At 36.0% G+C, this 22,139-nt stretch overlaps 1 protein-coding gene and 1 pseudogene across 3 annotated transcripts in view; both read right to left on the bottom strand.

Moving 5' to 3' along the window:
* EHBP1 (EH domain binding protein 1) overlaps positions 1–22,139 on the bottom strand; it is a 381,725-nt gene that overhangs the window by 164,375 nt on the left and 195,211 nt on the right. For all 3 annotated transcript variants that reach the window (XM_003787947.3, XM_003787948.3, XM_023512117.1), the window contains one exon: positions 15,075–15,264. In XM_003787947.3, the coding sequence (XP_003787995.1) occupies positions 15,075–15,264 (190 nt within the window). The remainder of the gene's footprint in view (positions 1–15,074; positions 15,265–22,139) is intronic.
* Positions 5,646–7,163, bottom strand: LOC105886795 (annotated as a pseudogene).

The following is a 22,139-nucleotide window of genomic DNA, read 5'->3' as shown; positions in this document are numbered from 1 at the left end:
AACCTTTTTGGAAAGAAGTTTGGAGAACACTCAAGGAACTGAAAGTAGACCTACCATTCAATCCTGCAATTCCTCTACTAGGTATATACCCAGATGATCAAAAATTATTTTACAACAAAGACATTTGCACCAGAATGTTTATTGCAGTCCAATTCATAATAGCCAAGACAAGGAAACAGTCCAAGTGCCCATCAACCCATGAAAGGACTAACAAATTGTGGTCTGTGTACGCACGCCATGGAATACTATGCAGCCATAAAAAAGACAGAGACTTCACATCTATTATGTTTACCTGGATGGAACTGGAACATATTCTTCTTAGTAAAGTATCTCAAGAATGGAAAAAAAAGTATCCATTGTACTCAATACTACTATGAAATCAATATATAATGACCTACACACTCATATGAATGGCAAAACATAACTACAGTTCAGAAAGTAGAAGGTAAGAGGAGAGAGATGGGAGGGGAGGGGGGATATGGGAGGAGGGAGGACATTTGGGGGGACTTCACCTAATGTGCATAATGCAATGGTACACTTGAAAACTATTAAGAAATGAGTGTAATTGTGATGGATATGTTACTTAGTTTAATGTAAACATTTCACATTGTATATCAAAGCAGTACCCTGAACCCCATAAATGTATCAATGTACAAAGTTATGATTTAATAAAAAATAATTTTAAAAAAGAGATCATTATTAGAGAGGTTCATTTAGCTTTAAAAGTCTTCTTTGTGAAACACCGTAGTGCATACTGACTATTAGAAGTTTTCTTTAAAAAAAAACAACATAAAGGTTTCTGGGTTATAAACTTAAGACCTAATGAAATGATCTAGCTACATGCAGGTTTGCAAAGAAAATGCTCACACACCCTTAATGATAATAGCACTAATGGGAGCCAACATATAGTATATATATTAATCCCTAGATTACAACTCTTAATCCAGGTATTAAAGAGTTTATAAGTCGCACAGTAGTTTGGCCCTCTGCAAATAAGCTGGTTAAAGAACACTTATTACCAAGGAAAATATGTCCTAAAATTCTTACTTAAATGTCATGGATACAAACAATAAAAGAAATATTAAGGTATTTTACGATATCCAGTTCCTCCATTAACTCAATCATACTGTGATTGTTTTTTAAACTCTTTTCCAAGTTCATACATGTAAGCCTTGCTCTTCAAGTCTTTCAAGTTGGGACTTATACAAAAAACAGTGCCAAGCAAGAAGTTTAAATAAACTTAAAGCTTTCATAGAAATGATTACAAGAGTTCAAGTTGATTATAGTATCTTCTTCAGCAACATATCAAGTAGTAAAGCTAAAAATTGAATTTACAGTTTATGGTTGTTATAATTTCTTCTTCAACCTTAGGTTACTTGAAAGTGTATATGTTAATTTTCAAATATACAGGCTTGTTCTAGTTAGTTACTGATTTCTAGATTAATTGCACTACAGGCAAAACAGATAATTTCAACCATCTGAAATTTGTTCAAAATTTGTTTTAGAGTCTAGGTTATGGTTGGTTTATGTAAAGAAATGAATTCATAGTGTTTTAGGAGATCAAAATTATCAATTGAGTCTTTAAGCCTTATGATTTTTTAGTTTGCCTATTCCATCAATTATAGAAAGAGACGTGTTATCATTACCTAGTGTGATACTGATTATTTGTTTCTCTTTGTAGTTCTTTCAAAGTTTGCATGGTATATTTTGAGACTATGTTATTAGGCAGATTTAAATTCAAAGGTTACTATCTGGCTTGGTGCCCATAACACAGTGGTTATGGTGGGTGCCAGACAAATACACTGAGGCTGGTGGGTTTGAACCTGGCCTGGGCCAGCTAAACATCAATGACAACTGCAACAAAAAATAGCTGAGCATTGGGGTGGGCCCCTGTAGTCCTAGCTACTTGGAAGACTGAGGCAAGAGAATCACTTAAGCCCAAGAGTTGGAGGTTGCTGTGAGCTATGACACCACAGCACTCTATCAAGGGTGATGCAGAGAGGCTTTATCTCAAAAAAAAAATTAAAAAGTTACTATCTTTCTAGTGAACTGAACCTTTTGTCCTGATGAAATGATCAGCTTTATATCTATAGCTTTAAAACCTATTATATTTGATATTAAAATGGCTACATTGTTTTTACCCTGGTTAATGTTTTCATAGTAAATCTTTCTTCACTCTTTTGATTTTAATATTTCACATACCTATGTTTTAGACATATATAAGTTAATTTTTTAAAAAAAATCCAGACTGATTCTCTTTGTCTTTTAACATTAGCTCATTTAGATTTAATATAATTACTATTAAGTTTAAATCTACCATATTATTTCATGTTTTCTATTTGTTTCAGCTACTCCATGCTTATTTTTCTCCTCTTGAGGCCTTTTATTAAATTATTTTTTTTAAAAACCTATCCTCTGTTGTAGTCTGGAAGTTATACATTATATTTCTATTCTTTTAGTGGTTGCCCTAAAAATTACAACATGTTTATAGTTAACCTAATCAATGTGTAAAGAGCAGTCAATATCTTCATCCTGCTTCTTTTTTTTTTTTTTTTGAGACAGAGCCTCAAGCTGTCCCCCTGGGTAGAATGCCGTGGCATTACAGCTCACAGCAACCTCCAACTCCTGGGCTCAAGCGAGTCTCCTGCCTCCGCCTCCCAAGTAGCTGGGACCACAGGCGCCCGCCACAACGCCCGGCTATTTTTTGGTTGCAGCCGTCATTGTTGTTTTGGCGGGTCCAGGCTGGGGATTTGAACCCGCCACCTTAGGTGTATGTGGCTGGCGCCTTAGCCGGTTGAGCTATAGGCGCCAAGCCCATCCTGCTTCTTAGCAGAAGTTAAATGCCCATTATCCAAGATGCTTGGGATCAAAAGTGCTTTGGATTTCAGATTATTTTGGATATTAAAATATTTGTACATACCTAATGAAATATCTTGGGAATGGGACTCAAGTGTAAATATGAAATTCAATGTTTTTCAAAAATACCTTATACACATAGCCAGGAAGTAATTTTATACAATATTTTCAATAATTTTGTGCATGAAACAAAGTCTGTATACACTGAACCTTCAGAAAGCAAAGGTGTTACTATCTCAAGCCACCCATGTGGACAATCCATAGTTGTCTGTCATTGCCATCTTTCTTGACTCTGAATTTACTACAAATAATCATTTTTCTTATGCTTATTTATACTTAAGTACTTATCAGTAGAAAGTACAGCAAATCTTTAATATAGAGAAAAAATAATGCTTTCAGGATAAGAAGCAGCACAGTACATCACCTGAGTGCCTGTATCAGCTTTTAACCAATAGCTACAACAATTAACAGAGGGCTTTTTGTTTCTACCTATGATTCTACGTTTTGATTAAAAAGTTACTGTAGAAAAACTCTCTTGGGGTGCTAAATAAACCGACCGTTGTAAGTCTGAGTTTGAAATGTGATCCATCATATGAGGTCAGATGTGGAGTTTTCTACTTGTGGCATCATATCAGCACTCAAAACATTTTGGATTTTGGAGCTTTCAGATTTCAGATTTTCAGATTAGGGATATTCAACAAGGGCCTTAGGATATGTTGCTGCAATTATTCCCCTCCCACTTTACATATTATTGTCATATATTTTAATTCTTTTATTTCATTCCATCACAGCATATTAATATTATGCCATATTGTCAATGTTTGCTTGGATTTATCCTCATACTTTATTTGCAATGGGATAACCTGTTTTTCTTGAATTCCTGATCATCTAAGGTGTATTTTCCATCTTCCTAAATTTCAGGTTTTAGGATTTCCTTTAGCAAGGGTCTGTTGGTAACAAAGTTGTCTAGAAAAATATTTTTGTCTTCATTATTATAAGATATATTCACTGGACATATAATTATAGAGTAGCAGTTATTTTCTCTTAATATTTGGAAAATATCAAACTATCTTCTAGCTTCCATTGTTGCTGTTTGTTTTTGTGGTAAGTTGTTTACAGAAGGTAGTTTCCTCTGATGGCTAAAACTTCTCCCCTTTTTGTGACCCATTTTTCTGTGTAAAATTTTAAGAGGCATTTACTTTTAGGATAGGACTTTTAGCATGACACTGGAAGTGAATGTCTCCTTTAAGAATAAGGTGTCTATTGCCAAAATGTATGAAAACACTCTTTGATTTGTGTAAGTGCCAAGTTTGTACTTGCATAACTCCAAGAGTTAGTGACTCCTTAAATTTGAACCCTTGCTACTTCTCTTACTTCACCCTAGTCCTAGCCCTGGTGTGCATTCTATTGTGGATTTCTTTTATTTTTTGTTTTGCTTGTTTGTTTCTTATTCTGAGAGAGAAGTTTATTAGTACTGGATATTTGGAAGGGTTCTGTCATAGTTTGGATGAGTCTGTTCAAATACTCTAGATACATTCATCTTCCTCAAACAGTAAAGACTGAGCTAATCAGTGCTTCCTTCACATTTATATGTAGTAATGTGCTCTAAAGTGGTCCTGCCACTAAGTTTACCATTTGTTGCTATTTAGCTTTTATGAAGCATTTAGAAAACAGGCCAAATTTGTGAGCTATCATTTATCATTAAAGTATACAAATAGTTTAAATGAATTATGAAATAAATACCTTATTAAGATTTGTTTACTATGTGGAGGCATTTTTGTCACCCTAAGGAAAAATAGTAAGTAATTCAATCCTCAGTTCAAAAACTGTGACAGGTATTTTAATTCAGTTACTTCAGAATATGTTGAGATAAAAGAGCAACCTCTCAAAATTACATTTAGTCTACAAATTTTGTTTTAAAAACAAGCATTCTAATCACAAGATTTTTCCCAAAAAACAACAAAATTTAGCATTTTTATCTTTCCTATTCTTTGCCCATTGAACATAGTGAGAAAAATCAAGAGGTATACTCTTAGAGGTAGGCGTTCTTGATGCTAGAATTGCTGGTTCTCTCACTTTGCACAGGTCTGCAAGTGAGTTACAGTTGCTGCAGACTTGTGAGATTTGAAGTATCTATGCACCAGTATTGGGGCTGGGGTGAGTCAAGAAAGTACAGGATTTCTAAAGGCATTCATTCTTAAGGTGATGCAGATAGATACAGAGTCTGCACTTGCACTGACCTCAGAGGCAGTGCCTCCTTACATTTTGTGTCCTAGGAGTCTGTCTCTCTTGTCTCATCTTGAGTCTGGACCCTGCAGTGCATTCATATCATTATGTACCAGAGAAAAAAGAGAAATATTTCTCAATTTCCTCAACAGTAATTCTATGGTCTGAAAATTAACATGTCTTTTCAGGCATCATTATATAAATCACAACATAAATGTGGAGAAATTATCTTAGAGAAAATATTGTTCAACTTGGATAACTTGAGATTTTTTTTTATTTTTATAATTTTAGTTTGCAGAAATACTGTAATGTTAAGATAATACTGAATAAACGGTCCTCCCCAATAAATGATGCTTTTTGGTTAAAAGTTGAATAGGATAGTACAATTTAAGGAACAAAGAATCTAAGATTTTACTCTAAAAATGAACTAAATTTAATAATTTACACATATTTTTCTACAAAAAATGGAAATATGAAAATAGTATAAGGAAACAAATCCAAAACCATATTCAGTATTTTAATTTAATTTTCTAATGGACAAATTTACATATCTCCCTCACCCTTTATTTTAAGTTAATGTGACAATTCTCCATAATGAACTATTTAAAGCTATGTGTGTTCAGTGTTTCCTTGGGGCTGGCTTTCCTCACCATCCAATGGCAGAGCTATGGTCATCCACTGTTTGTCATGCTGAATGGCAGAGGCTAACTCAGCTTCACATTATCCAGAAGCCCTGGAAGATTCTGAGGTCTTAAAATCCCAAACTGTCATGGCTCCATCAATGCCAGTAGTGCAAAATTTGTGATAATCTTGCTTGCCCACCTTATAAATAGACACTTGAGTGATGCTATTCTGGTGCAGTGTCTCCAAGGTTCTATTGTGGTCCACAGTTGTGGCCCTCTTGTCCACACTGAAGAAACATTTTCATGGCAGACATGCTGCACTGGATGCTCTGTTTTGGAATGTATAACTTGGACACAAAGGTCAAGCAGCTGCCGTTATCATAAAGAGCACTGGGCAGCAATCATGGCCAGCAGCCACAACGCTATTCTCTGAGACAAATGAAACACTCAGGAGTGGCAGGAACTCTGTTTTCATGCTTAAGACCTGTATACTTTTTGAGGCATCAGCAACAGACACAGTGCTGTCATGACTGACCCAGGCCAGGTGGCTCCCACTGGCAGAGAAGCTGACCCCATGGACCCAGCCACCTAGCCACTGCCCCCAAACTCTGACATCAGCTGACCAAAAGGCATCCTGCTGCCCCAGGTTGTACTGGCTTTTCATCCATTTCTTTAATATAGGCAGAAAAACACTCTGCATTTGACGTCACATAATCCTGCTGCCAGCAAAACATTGTTGGGATACCAATTCAACCTAAGGACTGGGGAGCGAATAGGCTTTTTAATGTGTTTGCTTACCTACCAGTCATTTTCAGACTCAAAGTAAGAAACAGAAATGAGTTGTGCTCCACTTCCCACAGCAAATTTGTTCTCTAAGGGGGACCACTTCACAAAAGTGGCTGTGTGATTAATTCTCAGGATCACCAGGGTTGGCTTCCAGATACCATCTTTCTGACCCCAGACATTGGTATTGTGGTCTGCCCACAAGTGATGATGCAGTTGCTTTTGGGAGCCCAGTCAATACCTGTGATGTGTACGTTGTACTCCATGACTTCATGAACTTTTAGCCACTGGCTCCTGTTTTTCTTATAGATGTGCACTTTGTGATTATTGGAGCTAAGGGCAATTTGGGTACAATCCCAGTTCCAGGCATGAGGGTTCTAGTAAAAACCATCCAGGTGATTGGGTCTGGTAAAAACTGATGCTGGAACATTATTTTTAGAGTTTTCATAGAATAGACAGCTGGGGTGGGGAAGGCTGGATGGGATGGGAACAGAATTTGCAGACTCTGGTCAGTTGATGCTAAGAGGCTCCACAGGGATGGATGGAGGCTAGCTTGGGATTTTAATTTGTTTTATCTTTTTTTTTTCTTTTTGTATTCTACTATACCTAGACTTTTTCATGCTTAGTTGTAAAATATTTTGATTTTCCTTCAAAATTTGTGTACTTGGTTTTTAAATGTCATTTAAAAATGACTCAAGTAATCAGGGTTTCTCATAAAAGAAACACCAAGCTTTAGTTTTATCTGCATCTCCCTTCATATTTTAACTAAGTATTAAGGTACAGCCTGCTAACTATTCCACAATATCCACTCTACCCTTCTTTAATAATAAAACCCTTGATTTTTAGCTGAGTAACAACACAATTATCCAGAATAATAATTCATCAGAAGTAGGTATGGCTATTTTTTGCCCCTTCCTTCTTGTTGACTTGAATGGAGCAGTGTTGCACCATGAGGTTGAAATCTATGTTGAGAATGGAGGAACAAAAAAATTGGAGACTGTTCCCTGAAGACTCTGTGAAGCTACTGTATCAGCACCAGAAGTTCAACATTTTTTAATACAGAAATAAATTTCTCTTTTCACCTAAGCTATCATTTGAGGCTTTTTATTACCTACGGATAATCTTAATTCCAACTAAAACTCCATTAACCAGAGATTAACTCTATTAAGATTTTTAAAAATAACAATTCCAGGAGGGTATACATATGTATTACAAAAAAGTATTTGATTAATTCAATGCAATTTATTCTAACCTTTAGCAAAAGTCAGCCACACTGAAAAAATGGTAGCTTTGTAGGAGGAAATAAAAGAAAATTACAGAACATAAACTGTTTTGCTGGGGAAAAATAAGCCTAACTAAATTATCATTAAAAAGGTAAAAGCAGATTGAAGGCATTCCAGAGAGAGAAGTCAGAAATAGTAAGGCTAATTCCCACTTGTTCCTGATGCCCAGCTTATATCCTCTGTCTAGAGTTCTGCAAAATATCCTTAAATTATCATTTTTGCTTAAGCAAAAAAATGCAAACACATTACTTGTTTCTGTTACTCAGAACTAAAAGAGTACTAACCAACAGAACAACTTATCTATGTAAGAGCATCCATTTATTATTCACTAGTATTCTAGTATTGAGGAACAGGGTATGCTAGTAAGTAAAAATTTTACAAGTGAGAGAGGATACCTGGGAAGGGTGAGGTCTAGGAGAACAGAGGTCTTCTCAAGGAGAACCCAAGGATACACTTGTGGGATCCTCCCCATGGTGATTCAGCTCTTAACAATTTGTAAAAACTTAACTTCCTGGGACCTGGAAATTTCTCCTTCTGTGAAATTCTATAGTTCTGTAGGAGCTGAAACAGCTTCTGCAGCTTGATTAAAACTGACCAACAAGAAAAGTACCTGTGGGCTGGAACTTTTTGACTGGAGACAAAAAGGGAAAGACCAAGCCAATTGGGGAGTGTGGCCATTTTGAGATTTTTAGATTTGCCATAGCTCTGCCAGCTGAATAAAAGCCTTTTTCCTCTTAAATACAGTATTTCATTCTCTCCACTGGGCCTGTCTTCCCCCAACACAGGTAGCATAAGCTTAGCTCTTTTTCTCCCTAGATGTTACTGAATATATGAACAGTTTGGCATTTCATTTTAATATTTTTAAGAAAAGCTTTGTGTTTATTATTTTATTCAACTATATTATGATTCTCATTCTTTTTGTAATTTTCCTTGAAAAGTTTGAAACATTTTCAATTTACATAGGATAGGAAATTAACCCCCTTTGTGTGCTTATTGTTTTTCAGCATGAATGGCCATTAGACACCATTCTGCAGAGTTTTGCATAGACAGAAATGGAGGTAAAGCACTTTCTAGAAGGAGGCCTTCATGTGCAAAACATGAAAAGGGCATGTGGTTTGAATTGCTGCTAAAATAAGGAGGACTGCTGTAAATAACTTTGATTTTGGTTTACCTAGGGCTTCTCACAGTTTCTGTAATCTACTCAAGTTCAGAAACAACCAAGTGAAAATTTTAAATTGTTTCCTAGGACTTTCTAGAAAGAAGGAACAACATGAGTGAAGGCCTCAGTTATTTAGCTGGGCCTTGAAATATGGATTAGGTTTCTACTTTTAGAGATGGTACAAGTGAACAGCAGCATCACTGTCAATCATTGGCGTTCCACCAATAATGATTGTTGAAGGAGCCCTTCCCCACTCAACCAGGATCATTTCATTATGGAGTGTACCATGGGGCTCCTCTTTATGTAATCACAGAAGTGTAAGTTTAAATTTACTTAAATTCTATTTTAATTATCTTTTAATTCTATTGTCTGGTCTAGAGTACAGCGGCTTCATTATAGTTTACTGAAACCTCCAACTCTTGAGCTCAAGCAATCTTCCTTTCTCAGTTTCCCAAGTAGCTGGAAATATACTTGCTACCATACCCAGCTAATTTTGTATGTGTAGAGATGGACACTTGCTATTGCCCAGGCTGAACTCCTGGCCTCAAGCCATCCTCCTTCCTCTGCCTTTCAAAGTGCTGGGATTATAGGCATGAACCACCATGGCTGGCCTACTTTAATTTTTTTTTTTTTTTTTTGAGACAAGAGTGCCACTCTGTTGCTCTGGCTAGAGCATCATGATAGTTCATAGCAACGTCAATTTCTTGGGCTCAGGCAATCCTCTTGTTTATTGTTGTCTATAGTTGGCTTTTCATATTGTGATTTTAATGGAATTAGGTAAATAGTATTTAATAGCATAAAATACTTTAGCAAATGTATCTGGCAACAATTTTATTTATATTCTAAGCTCTTATAACTTGAATGGGACTTTATACTCAGTTGTATGAATTATATCTAGGAGTTGGCATATTCATAGTTACATATTTATTAACTTATACTCATTGTCAGTGAACAGCAGCCAGCCACTACTGGGCCTAACTCATTTAATTTTATTGGATGCTGGTGTGTTTACTTTTCTAAACATTAGTCTTTCTTCCTAAATTGTTTCAAAAAGTGTTGCGGTTTTCTCCTTTCACAAATGCAGAAATCAATGGTCTGAAGTGTTAAGTTTATGAGTATTTATGATAACAAGGGGTGATGAGTTATCTTTGGGGGTAGTCTGAATTTTACTTTACAATGCAAATATATGCTTATTATTACTTTGTTTAAATTCTAGCTTTGGTTCTTTTTCTTGAATTTCTTTAAAAATAAGTCGTTTCAGGTGATAGGTGGAGAAATTAATCATCTTGCTGAGCAGTTATTTTATGACTACCTCTGCAGTAAGTTGTCACTGAGCACAGTTTGGCATTTTGTTATATACACTAATGAGATCCAATTTTTTCATTCAACTAAAATTTGGGCCTGGTTTCATTCAAAAACTTACTTTAAATCATTGCTTCCTTTTCAATTTACAAATGCCTCTTCCATGTCAATTTAAGTTTGCAAAAATCATCAATTATTTTACTAAGCTTTAATACTACAAAGTCTTTAGAAACTCTTAGGCTATACAGGCCTCATCCTGTGATGAATAAGGCCCATACTACTCTGTTGCCATTAATCATCTTTTATTACTGTCAGTATCCCACTAATTCTAATCTACTGCCTTATCTCATAAATAATCGTGTAGTTAGTGGTTTCCTTTTTCTTTTTTTTTAATTTGGCAATGGTCAACAGTTTTTCAAATTAAATCTTACATGAATTCAAACTATAAAATGAATGAGTGTGGATTTGCACTGTGGAAATAGAAGGGGGGGGGGGAGTCCAGAGCCCTGTTGTCAAGCTTCCATACCTGGTCGCCAGTGTAGAACACTGACTGACCTAATGGAATCCCAGGCTACTACCAAACATTTTCTTTTCTTTTTCTTTTTTTTTTTTTTGAGGCAGAGTCTCACTTTTTCACTCTCTGTAGTGTGCTGTAGCATCATAGCTCACAGCAACCTCAAACTTTTGAGCTCAAGCAATTCTCTTGCCTCAGCCTCCCGAGTAGCTGGGACTACAGGCGCTGGTCACACCACCTGGCTATTTTCAGAGACAAGGTCTTGCTGTGGCTCAGGCCAGTCTCAAACCTGTGAGCTCAGGCAATCCACCCACCTCAGCCTCCCAGAGTGCCAGGATTATAGGCATACACTACTGTGCCCGGCCCAAACATTTTCATATGTTACTCTAGCAAAGAAGTGAATTCCTCTATTCAGAGGGATAACTTTTTTTTTTTTTTTTTAGAAAATATTCCCTTGTATTTATAATATATAGAAGGCAACAAAAAACTAGATGCATGATCTTATTACTCACCTCGATTAGTATAAAAAACAAAAACAGAAGTACATGGTTTGAAAATTCAAATATAGGAAGGTTAAAAAGTGAAAAATGCCTTCCTTAAGGCATTTCTGAACACCCTTCACAATACCAAGACCCTCTCCTCAAAGATAATCACTATTAAGTTACTTGTGATTACTTTCAAATATACATGAAGATTTATGTTTGTGTGCACATGCATATACGAAGATTTTACAATTAAGTTTGTGAACTTGTGCTAGATAAAGTACTACATGCTTCATTGGTGAATATCATTTCAGTCATCTTCAAAGTACTTTTCTGGGGAAACTATGCACTGACACCTGTACCTAGTCCACCCTTCAAAGCAATTTTGGGACTCTTTTCCTGAAATGACCATCAGAGATGTCATTCTGCGAGGTTTTGTGTGTGTTTAATTTCAAATGAATATGAGGGTACGAACGTTTGGGTCACCTTGTTTTTAATTCTAAGGTAAAGTTCAAGTTGTATTCAGCCCATCACCAGAAGGCATGGTGAATACCCTCACATTGTGCACATCACGTGATATTTCTACAAATCACCCTCCTTCTACCCCTCCTCTTTCCTCCTTGGTAGACTATATTTGTGTTTTTTCTTTCATGTGGGTGTATAGTTGTTTATATATTGGTTTCATATTAGTATTGATTACATTGGATACTTTTTTTCCATTCTCAAGATACTTCACTAAGAAGAATGTGTTTCAACTCCATCCAGACAAACACAAAAGATATAATGTCTCCATCTTGTCTTATGGCTGAAGAGTATTCCATAGTATACGTATATCACAGTTTATTAATCCATTCATGGGTTGATAGGCATTTGGGCTGCCTCCATAACTTGGCAACTGTGAATTGAGCTGCAATAAACATTCTAGTGCAAATGCCCTTGTGGTAAAATGATTTTTATTCTTCTGGGTAGATACCTAGTAGTGAGATTGTGAATCAAATGGAAGATTGACTTTTAGTTCTTTAAGACTTCTCCATACTTCTTTCCATAAAGGTTGTATTAGTTTGCAATCTTACCAGCAGTGTAGAAGTGTTCCCTTCTCTCCACATCCACACCAGCATCTACAGATTCAGGACTTTGTGATATAAGCTAATCTTACTGGAGTTAGGTGATATCTCAGAGTGGTCTTGATTTGCATTTTTCTGATGATTACAGACAATGAGCATTTTTCATGTGTTTGTTGGCTGTTTTTCTGTTATCAAGTTTGCAAACTTGCCACTATGCACTTAGGTTGGCAATACTGTACAAACAACTTAGTAAGAGTCCCTAACCTTGATATATCAATGTTTTACAGCGATGTTTGTGTCGCTGTGTGGCTGTGTCTTGCTGAGTGTTGTTCATTATTGTTGTGGTGTGTTTTTGTGTGTCATATAATGACAGGTCTGATGGTCATTGTAGAAAAAGAGTTCCAAAAGTGCTTTAAAGGGTGGACTAGCATCAGTGCATAGCTTGCCAAAGGGAGTACTCTGAAGGTGACTGTAATGATACTCAGCAACGAGGTGCATAGCACTTTTTCTGGCATGAGTTTGTGAACTTAATTGTCAGAACTCATGTGTGTGAATAAGGTTTTCTATACACACAGAAGGGTCATAATATACTCTGCAATGTACTTTGCTTCATTTAATAATATACCAGCAAGGTTTTTGTTTGTTTGTTTTTGTTTTAAGGAAATGAGGTTCCTGGCTCATCTTTTTTAACAATAATTTTTCAGTTGGATTTTGCTAGGTATGCTAACCAAACTAACTTCCAGATTAGCAAAAGGTTACAGAGGATATGACTATGTTCCTACTGCTTATGTCTGAGCATAATAAGGCATTTCCCAAGAGAAACATGGTAGTAAAATGCTAAGCCTTTCCTGTGAACATCATTTATTCTAGAATATATCTGCTATGGAACATGGACCTCAAAATAATGCACAAAGTAACTATTCACATAGCTATTATACACTTCGCTATGAGAAAACTTCATATTCATCATATAAACAATATCTCTATGGAAAATGTATTTAGAGCTTGAACCTGAAACCAGAAATATCTCTCTAGGCAGCATAGCACAGTGTGAAAAGTATGTGTTTTACAGGCAGGAAAATGTATTTAGAGTTTCATTTTGAAACCAGAAATATCTCTCTAGAGGTAGCAGAGCACAGTGATAAAAGTATATGTTCTATACGCAAAAGACCTGAATTTTAATCCTGGCACTGTCACTACTAACTTTATCACTTTGAGCAAATTACTTAACTAAGGTTTAATTTCTCATATGTAAAATAGATAATATATATATATGTGTATATATATATACACACACACACATATATATATTTCTCAGGTTGCTCTGTGGATCAAATGAGGTAACAGAACATTGCCTGGCATACAATATGTACTCCGTTCCTTTCCTTTCACATAAAGAAGGATTAAAAATTCTTGATTAGCTTCAAACTCCTGGTGAACTAAAGAGGAATGGTACAGGAAGAAGGCAATGAAGGACTAGGGAGACAGGGATAGGTTTAAGTATTCTTTATGGTCAGAATGGATAAGAGACCTAACTAGTTTCTTGATTCTGGATAGTGTCCTGTCACTGTCTTTATTTTTGCTTTCATGGATAATGGAATTGGCCATCTCCTTTGCTTTATATTTCTACCATCTGCTCCCTTCATTTAGAGTCCCCATCCCCTTTCTTTAGCCAACTACAGGACAGAAATTTAGTCCTAGTTTCCTCCTTTAAGTCATAGGGTTAAAAAAAAATCCTGATATAAAAACAAACACCTAGAAATGGACTATTGGAATGGCAAAGTATGGACTTCAGTGAACTCACCCTCCCTCTAACATAATAAAAATCTAGGCAGAAAAATAAAATCAACTATTTCAGAACTCTGACATTTAACAAAAAGCACAGAATGAACTATGGAATTGTCTATCCAAGACAACTGGATATGTCCAATTGTACTTCGAACTCCTTGAGAAAAACTCCCATGCACCTGAGGTGGAGTATGGTCCTAATATCATACAATTAATGAAAACGTCAGATTCTAATTCTTCCTCTAGGTTGTAGGGAACCTGTGACCTTTCCTTTATCCCTCTGAGATCAAGTTAGTCTTATGTTTACCATAACTACCTATGAGAATTAAATAATCTAATATGGTAACAATAACACTACACCCCATGAGTAGATGGCAAAAGTTATTTACCTCAAAAAACTTGCTAAAACCAACACTTCTACCTTGCACGTGATCATATCATATTATTTGCAGCCAAATCATTTAAATTGCTTTAGACTTTGTTCCAACACAGTGTTTTACCTTTCCATGTAGTTATTACATATTAAAATTTCAACAAGAGTGACAATAAAGCCAAAATTGCAACTCAACATAAATCAAAATTACAACATTGAAATTCTCAGCAAAGCACTTCTCTGTACTGAGTCTTAATCTTTCTAGTACATTGGTCAAAGAAAAATTTCTACTCCTTCCTCTATATTACTGTAAGTTGTCTCTCACGCCTAGTTTGAGTTTCTTTAGAGCACCAATCCTACAATTAAAATATAATGTCTTTCTTCCTCTGATTTCAAAACAACATTTTAAAAACAATTCTTCCCCCAAGCCATCTAATCCATACCGTATTGTAAACTTATGGGCTCTAAAACATATATACAGTGTTGCGGTATAATTAGATTTACTTGGATTTTACTTTTAAAACATCAAAAGTAGCTAACAATGACCTTTCATAATTTGAATTAAATTGCATGGGGAAAAAGAGCAAATATTAATACATTTAATTATGAATAAAATCCTACCTTAGGAGAAGTAGACAGATCTTTTCCTGCAGAAACAACTGTGTTCTCATTTACTCCTCCTGTCTTTGGTGAGAAGACTGGTGGGGCTGGGGCCTTTCTTTTCACTCTCCTTTCGGTTTCCAGTTCTTGAATGGGATTTATCAAATTATTTGAAGGAGGAGTTGGCTTAGGTTCATAAAAAGGATTTGATCTAAATGAAAGAATTATTGTTAAAAGTCAAAAATAGTTTGTTTTCAACTAAAATAATAAAACATGTACCGAAACAATAATTTTTTATCAAATAAAATCTGAACCAGTAAAAACCAATCATTTGAAAGCAGTGACTATTTATCTTTTAGTCCATTCTTATCCAAATGTAAATAAAGTACTTCTTTTAAAAAGTATTTAAAGTTTTTTTAATACAAGGCCACACTTAATTTGAAATATATATAGAGATAGCGTTAGAAAAATGTTAAAAACAGTAACTCTAATACATTTTCTGCACCCAAGGAAAAGGAAATAAAATGTGAACATGTTGATTTGTTTTCTTTTTTCTTTTCCACCTTAGTTCCTTTTCTTGTATTTCACCATTTCTTCTATGTTAAATTTTCTTCTCATTATGGAACATCTTTTAGTGGTTCATTCAGTAAGATTCTGTTTTTTGGGTTTTTTTTTTTTTTTTTTTTTGAGACAGAGCCTCAAGCTATCCCCCTGGGTAGAGTGCTGTGGCATCACAGCTCACAGCAACCTCCAACTCCTGGGCTCAAGCGAGTCTCCTGCCTCAGCCTCCCAAGTAGCTGGGACCACAGATGCCCACCACAACGCCCAGCTATTTTTTGGTTGCAGCCATCATTGTTGTTTCTGGTGGGCCCAGGCTGGATTCCAACCCACCACCTTAGGTGTATGTGGCTGGTGCCTTAGCCACTTGAGCCACAGGCACTGAGCCAGAATCTGTTAAGGGTAAATTCTACTAAGCTTTGAAAATGTCTTTATTTCAGATTAATACTTAAATGATAGTTTAGTTTGGTACAAAATTCTAGTTGTCAGCTATTCTATCTCAAGGCTTTAGAGATGCTAGCCTAATGTCAGTCTAATACTCTCCTTTGTGAGTTATCTTATCTTTGTGGTTGCTGTTAAAATCTTCTATTTTTGTTTTAAACAAATTTACTATCCTGTGTCTAGGTGTGGATTTCTTTTAATTTATCCTGTTTTCAGACTCTTTTTTTTTTTTTTTTTTTGATTTAGAGTCTCAGTTTGTTGTACTTGGTAGAGTGCCATGGCATCATAGCTCACAGAAACCTCAAACTCTTGGGCTCAAGTGATTTTCTTGCACAGCCTGCCAAGTAACTAGGACTATAGGTGCCTATCACAACACCTGGCTATTTTTTAGAGACAAGATCTTGCTCTGGCTCAGGCTGGTCTCAAACTCGTGAATTCAGGCAATCCATCTGTCTCAGCCTTTCAGAGTGCTAGGATTACAGGCATGAGCCACCGCACCTGGCCCCAGAATCTTTTTATTTCCTGAGTCTGGTGATTCATGTATTTCATCATTTTTGAAAAATTTTTATCCATTATCTCTTCAATAGCCTCTTCTCTGCTCTAGAGAATCTTGTGAGACATATGTTGAACAATCAACCCACTTGTCATGTTTCCTAACCTTTCCATATTTCACAAATCCTTAATCCTTATTCCTTTTATGCTAATTCTCTCACATTCCGGATCCAGTTGACTTTTTCTCTCTTCATCTGGGTCTAATCCTCAATTCTCCATGAATTTTTAATTTCAATAAGTATCTTTTTCATGTGCCTGTGTGCATGGTACCTCAGGTATAAAGATTTAAGTTATTAATCATTTAAACATATAGACTGTATCAGGCATCCTCAAACTACGGCCCGTGGGCCACATGCAGCCCACCTAGGACATTTATCCAGCCCACTGGGTGTTTTTGCCACAGTTGCCTGTCCTGCTTAGCAGTCAACTCATCCCAGGGCCCACAGTCTGGCCCTCCAATGGTCTGAGGGACAGTGAACTGGCCCCTTGTTTAAAAAGTTTGAGGACCCCTGGACTTTATAGTCTCTACCTTCAAATCTATTATTTAAAGTTCTTACATGTATAATCCTCCTATTCCTTTTGTCTTCAGACTTTTTCTCTTGATAGCTATTTCTTATGTGTTTTATAATTCTAGATTGTGAGTTCAGGGCTTAATCTGAGGAAATCTAGTGTAGTCTGGGCTAGGAATGCCTCTCTCCAGAGGATTTTATGCTTACATTTTCCAAGTACATTAGGAACAAGTCTATACATTTCTTACTTGGCTTAGGAGTTCCTAGACCATCCCATTAATACGTCAAATTCATATGAGGGAAGATCTGTACTTATAAATTTTGAGGGAAGATTTTTTTCCACCTACCTGTCTAGGCTTAGGCAGAAAAGCTTTTTTATTCACTTACTTTATGGGTAGATGTATATTTTTTTCTAGTTAGTTATCTATTAACATAAAAATAGTTGGTTCTCTGTACTTGTGGGTTTTGTATCTGTAGATTCCAACCAACCGCAAATTGCAAATATTTGAGAGGGAAAAAAGTGAATGGTTGTATCGTGCTGAAAATGTACAGACTTTTTTTCTTGTCATTATTCACTAAACAATACAGTATAACAACTATCTGCATAGTGTTTAGCTTGCATTATCATTAGAAATCTAGAGATGATGTAAGTATACAGGAGGATGTGCATGTGTTATATGAGAGTACTATATGATTTTATATAAGGGACTTGAGTATTCGTGAATTTTGATATTTGTGGTGGTCCAGAACCAATTTCCCACAGATACTGAGAGAGAGCTGTATCTGAAGTATAGGATGATTATTTTTCCTGTTGCACACCAATAAGCCATTATTCTGATTCTTATTTATTAGTTGTTATAATTTTTTTCAATATCATTAGGTTCCCTAGAGTCTCATAATCTGTGAACACAGTAATAACTGAATTTCTGATTCTGTAGAGCTAAGGACCAGACCACCCAAATATAGTGATGCTTATGATAGCCCTATTTCAACTGTGCATGTTCTCTGAGTTACAATAGTACCAAACTAACTTAGAACCAATACCTAATTATCTATGTATCTGCCTAAGCATTTATAAACAGATCACATGAGGCTCTGGGTACTAAGTATATACCAGAGAAAGTAAATATATTATACTTATGATATCATTCTCATTCTTATTTCATAGCAATAATTAGTGTCATGCGATTCCTTCCCACTGAGCTAGGATACAGTCTCAGAATCTTTTAACTTAATGCTTAGGGTAGTTGTTTTTAACTAAGTGAAGTTGCCACATACATAGAAAACTATTTGCTGTTTGAAATCTTCCTGTGATCCTTCATTCAAGACAGAAAGAATTTGGGCGTGGCAGTACATGCCTATAGTTGGGCAGTACATGCCTATAGTCCCAGCTACTCAGAAGGCTGAAGCAGGAGGACAGCTTGAATCCAGGAGTCAGAGATTACAGTTAGCTATGATGATATCACTGGACTCTAGCCCTGGTGACAGAGCAAGAGCTTCTCTCAAACAGAAAGAAGAGAGGAGGGCAGGGAAGGGGAAAGGAGGGGTCAGGAAAAAAAAAAATATATATATATATATATGATAATTAGCTTTTCAAACCAAAATATTCTTGCCTAGTAATCTAACTAATGCTTGCAGTATTTACAATCACTTGTTTGCCAGACGTAGGAAAGCTTGGGAAAATCACAGCAAGAAACAAACAATGTTAAAGTAACTAGTTGTTCAGAAAAAGGTAAACATGCTTTCTAAAAAGAGGTAGAACATCTATAATATTCAGTCTAGAATGGATTTACCAATAACATTACAAGCTAAAATTTATTAAGTGTTTATACTATAAAAGATGCTGCTTAAGTGCTCAGAGATACTTAATCCTTAACACAACTTTCTTTGTCCTGCTAATCAAAAACCTTATTTAGCTTTTTTTCAAAAGCTAAAAGTACTTCAGGAGAGGTAAATATAAAGAAATGGGATAAAAATAAAATTTTAAACCCCAGAAAATAGAAAAGAAAAAACAAACTTTTTTGTTTCATAATTTGTTTGATGTTAAATGTCAAAGGCTGAACAGACTCATGTCAATCTAACTGAATTAATTCAGTTATATAAATTATTTGGAGACATTTTAAATAGTTATTCCTGGTTAAATCTCTCTATAATAAATTTCCAAATTTTATACGATGGTAGCTACTATAATAATCATTAATTTGTTATATTGCTAGTTTTTTTTTTAAACCCCATTTTGTTAGAGCACTCATTCTCAACCTGTGGGTTGTCACCACTTTTAACTATATTAAAGGGTTGTGGCATGAGGAAGGTTGAGAACCACTGTGTTACAGGGTGGGTTATTTATGTTACAAAAGGATATTGTGCTTAACAGAGAAATAATAACATAACATCTTTAAAGAGGTAATTCTTGAGTGCACTTTAACTGAATTTATAAAACTCAGTTTGTATATAACTTTTATAAAATGTCGTCTAGTACATATAGCAAGGTATTTCCATATTGCCCTTTTTCTTCATGCCTCTCTGCCTGACTCTAACCGCTTTCCTCTAGCCACTTGAATATTGGTCTTCCTTGTATAGGGATTGTAAACACAAGTAGATAAGAGAGTCAGATCAATTGATTTCTGTATTACTAGAAACAATCAAAATGGACATTTTCTTGAACCAATTAGAGCTGTGTTTCTTCATCTTTTTTTTTTTCCTTAGAAACAGAGTCTCACTTTATCTCCCTCAGTAGAGTACAGTGGAGTCACAGCTCACAGCAACTTCTAGCTCTTGGGCTTAGGTGATTCTCTTGCCTCAGCCTCCCAAGTAGCTGGGACTACAGGCTCCCACCACAACGCCCGGCTATTTTTCTGTTGCAGTTTGGCCAGGGCTGGGTTTGAACCTGTCACCCTTGGTATATGGGGCCAGCGCCATACTCACTGAGCCACAGGCACCGCCCTTCTTCATCTTTTTTTATACTATGACAGGTACTTAAAATGAAATATATATGACATTCTAGAGTAAACAAAAGAGACTATTTGAAACTAGAGATGCTAGGGACTCCAGTTGCCCTGGAACATGCTTAGTCACCAGAAGTATTGTAAAAAATCAGAATCTCCAGATACATATAACTCATTTCTGAGAAAACAGTGTGCTAAGCACCTCTACTAACTAGTTAGGTACAAAATCAGAACAAGGACAAGGAGCCTCTGCTTCTAAGGATCTTTTTCTCCCCAAAGATAGAGTCTTGCTCTGTTGTCCATGCTAGAGTGCAGTGATGTAATCATGGCTCACTGCAGCCATGCTGCTCAGCTAATTATTTAAAAAAAAAAAAAAAATGTCCTTTTAAAAATGGGGATCTTGCTATATTTTCTAGGCTGGTTTTGAACTCCTGTCCTCAAGTGATCCTCCCATCTCAGCTTCCTGAGTAGCTGGGATAACAGGTATGCCTCATCATACCTAGCTTTTTTTTTTTTCTGCAGTTTTGGCCAGGGCCAGGCTTGAACCCACCACCCCTGGTCTGACGCCACTCTCCTTGAGCCACAGGTGCCACCCATCACACCTGGCTTTTTAAAAGTGTTTTGAATGATCTTTCCCTTTCTAGATCACATATGCCCAATTTAAAGTGAATTTCCTAGTCTTCAAAAATAAACAGAAAATATTTCCATTAATAAGAAATGCCCAGGAACCGCCAAATTCACAGAAACATTAAGAAGATTAGTGGTAGCTAGAGAGTGGAGGCAGGGAATAATTGAGACTAACCGCTAATAGGAATAGGTTTTTTTGTTCTAACATTCTGGTATTAGATAATGATATTAATACAACATAGTGAACATACTAAAAACCACTACCATGTACCTTTTTTTAAGATAGAGTCTCACTCTGTCACCTAAGCTAGAGTGTTGTAGTATCAGCCTAACTCACAGCAACCTCAACTCCTGGGTTCAAGTGATCTTCCTGCCTCAGCCTCCCCAGTAGCTGGAACTACAGGCACTCACCACAATGCCCAGTTCTTTTTTCTTTTTTTTAATTTTTTAGCAGAGACAGTGTCTTGCTCTTGCTTAGGCTGGTCTTGAACTGCTGAGCTCAAGCGATCCTCTTGCCTTGGCCTCCCAGAGTATTGGGATTACAGGCATGAGCCTCTGTGCTAAAGTGTATAATTTTATGTTATGTAAAGTGTACCTTAATTTTTAAAAAGTGCCATAGTAAAAGGAATGAACAAGAATAGTGCTTGTAACAGTAGATAGTCTTGTGTGAACACATTCCTTTCTCTACAATGGCACTATATACTTGCTGATTAATACATTTTACATTTTTTTCCCCAAATAAGGGCACAAGGTCAATGTCAGTGGATAGAGTACTAGTGATAAGCTGTCAGGGAATTCTGCTCTCGCACAATACAAAAATACTGTGACCACGTGTTCACTCTAGCACTCTTAAACTAGAATTTTTTGTTTGAATTTTAGAGATAAGGTGTTGCTATGCTGCCCAGGCTAGATTTGATCTCCTGGGCTCAACCAATACTCTGCCTCAGCCTCCCAAACCGCTATGACTAAAGGCGTGTGCCACCATGCCCTCCAAGCTAAGTTTTTTATTTTTTGTAGAAATGAGGTCTTGCTATATTACTCAGGCTGTTCTTAACTCTTGGCTTCAAGTGATCTGCCTGCTTCAGCCTCCCAACGTGCTGGGATTAAAGGGGTGAGCTACCATGGTTGGCACATTTTAAATATAAATAAATCTAAGTAAGGAGAAGTTAAGGAATTAGTACAATTTCCACATTCCACAATTCACATTCCACATGATTTGAACAATCTATTTTAGAACTATTTATATCATATATCAATCTGAATAAATAAGAATTATTTTTATCCCTGTACTGTGTACTTGAGTCATAGATTAGCTATATTATTAAGTTATTATGAGTTGAAAATTCATCAATTATTTAGAAGTGGAAAACTGGACAGAATAATTTTAAATATTATTTATTGTTTATAGAATAATTCATCCAGGAAAATGAATTATACAAGAAAAACCAAAGTTG

Source organism: Otolemur garnettii, unplaced genomic scaffold, assembly GCF_000181295.1.
Source record: "Otolemur garnettii isolate 467f Iridium unplaced genomic scaffold, OtoGar3 scaffold00024, whole genome shotgun sequence".
Lineage (NCBI taxonomy): Eukaryota > Metazoa > Chordata > Mammalia > Primates > Galagidae > Otolemur > Otolemur garnettii.
Note: the sequence above shows the minus strand (reverse complement) of the source record. Positions and strands in the feature narration are given on the sequence as shown.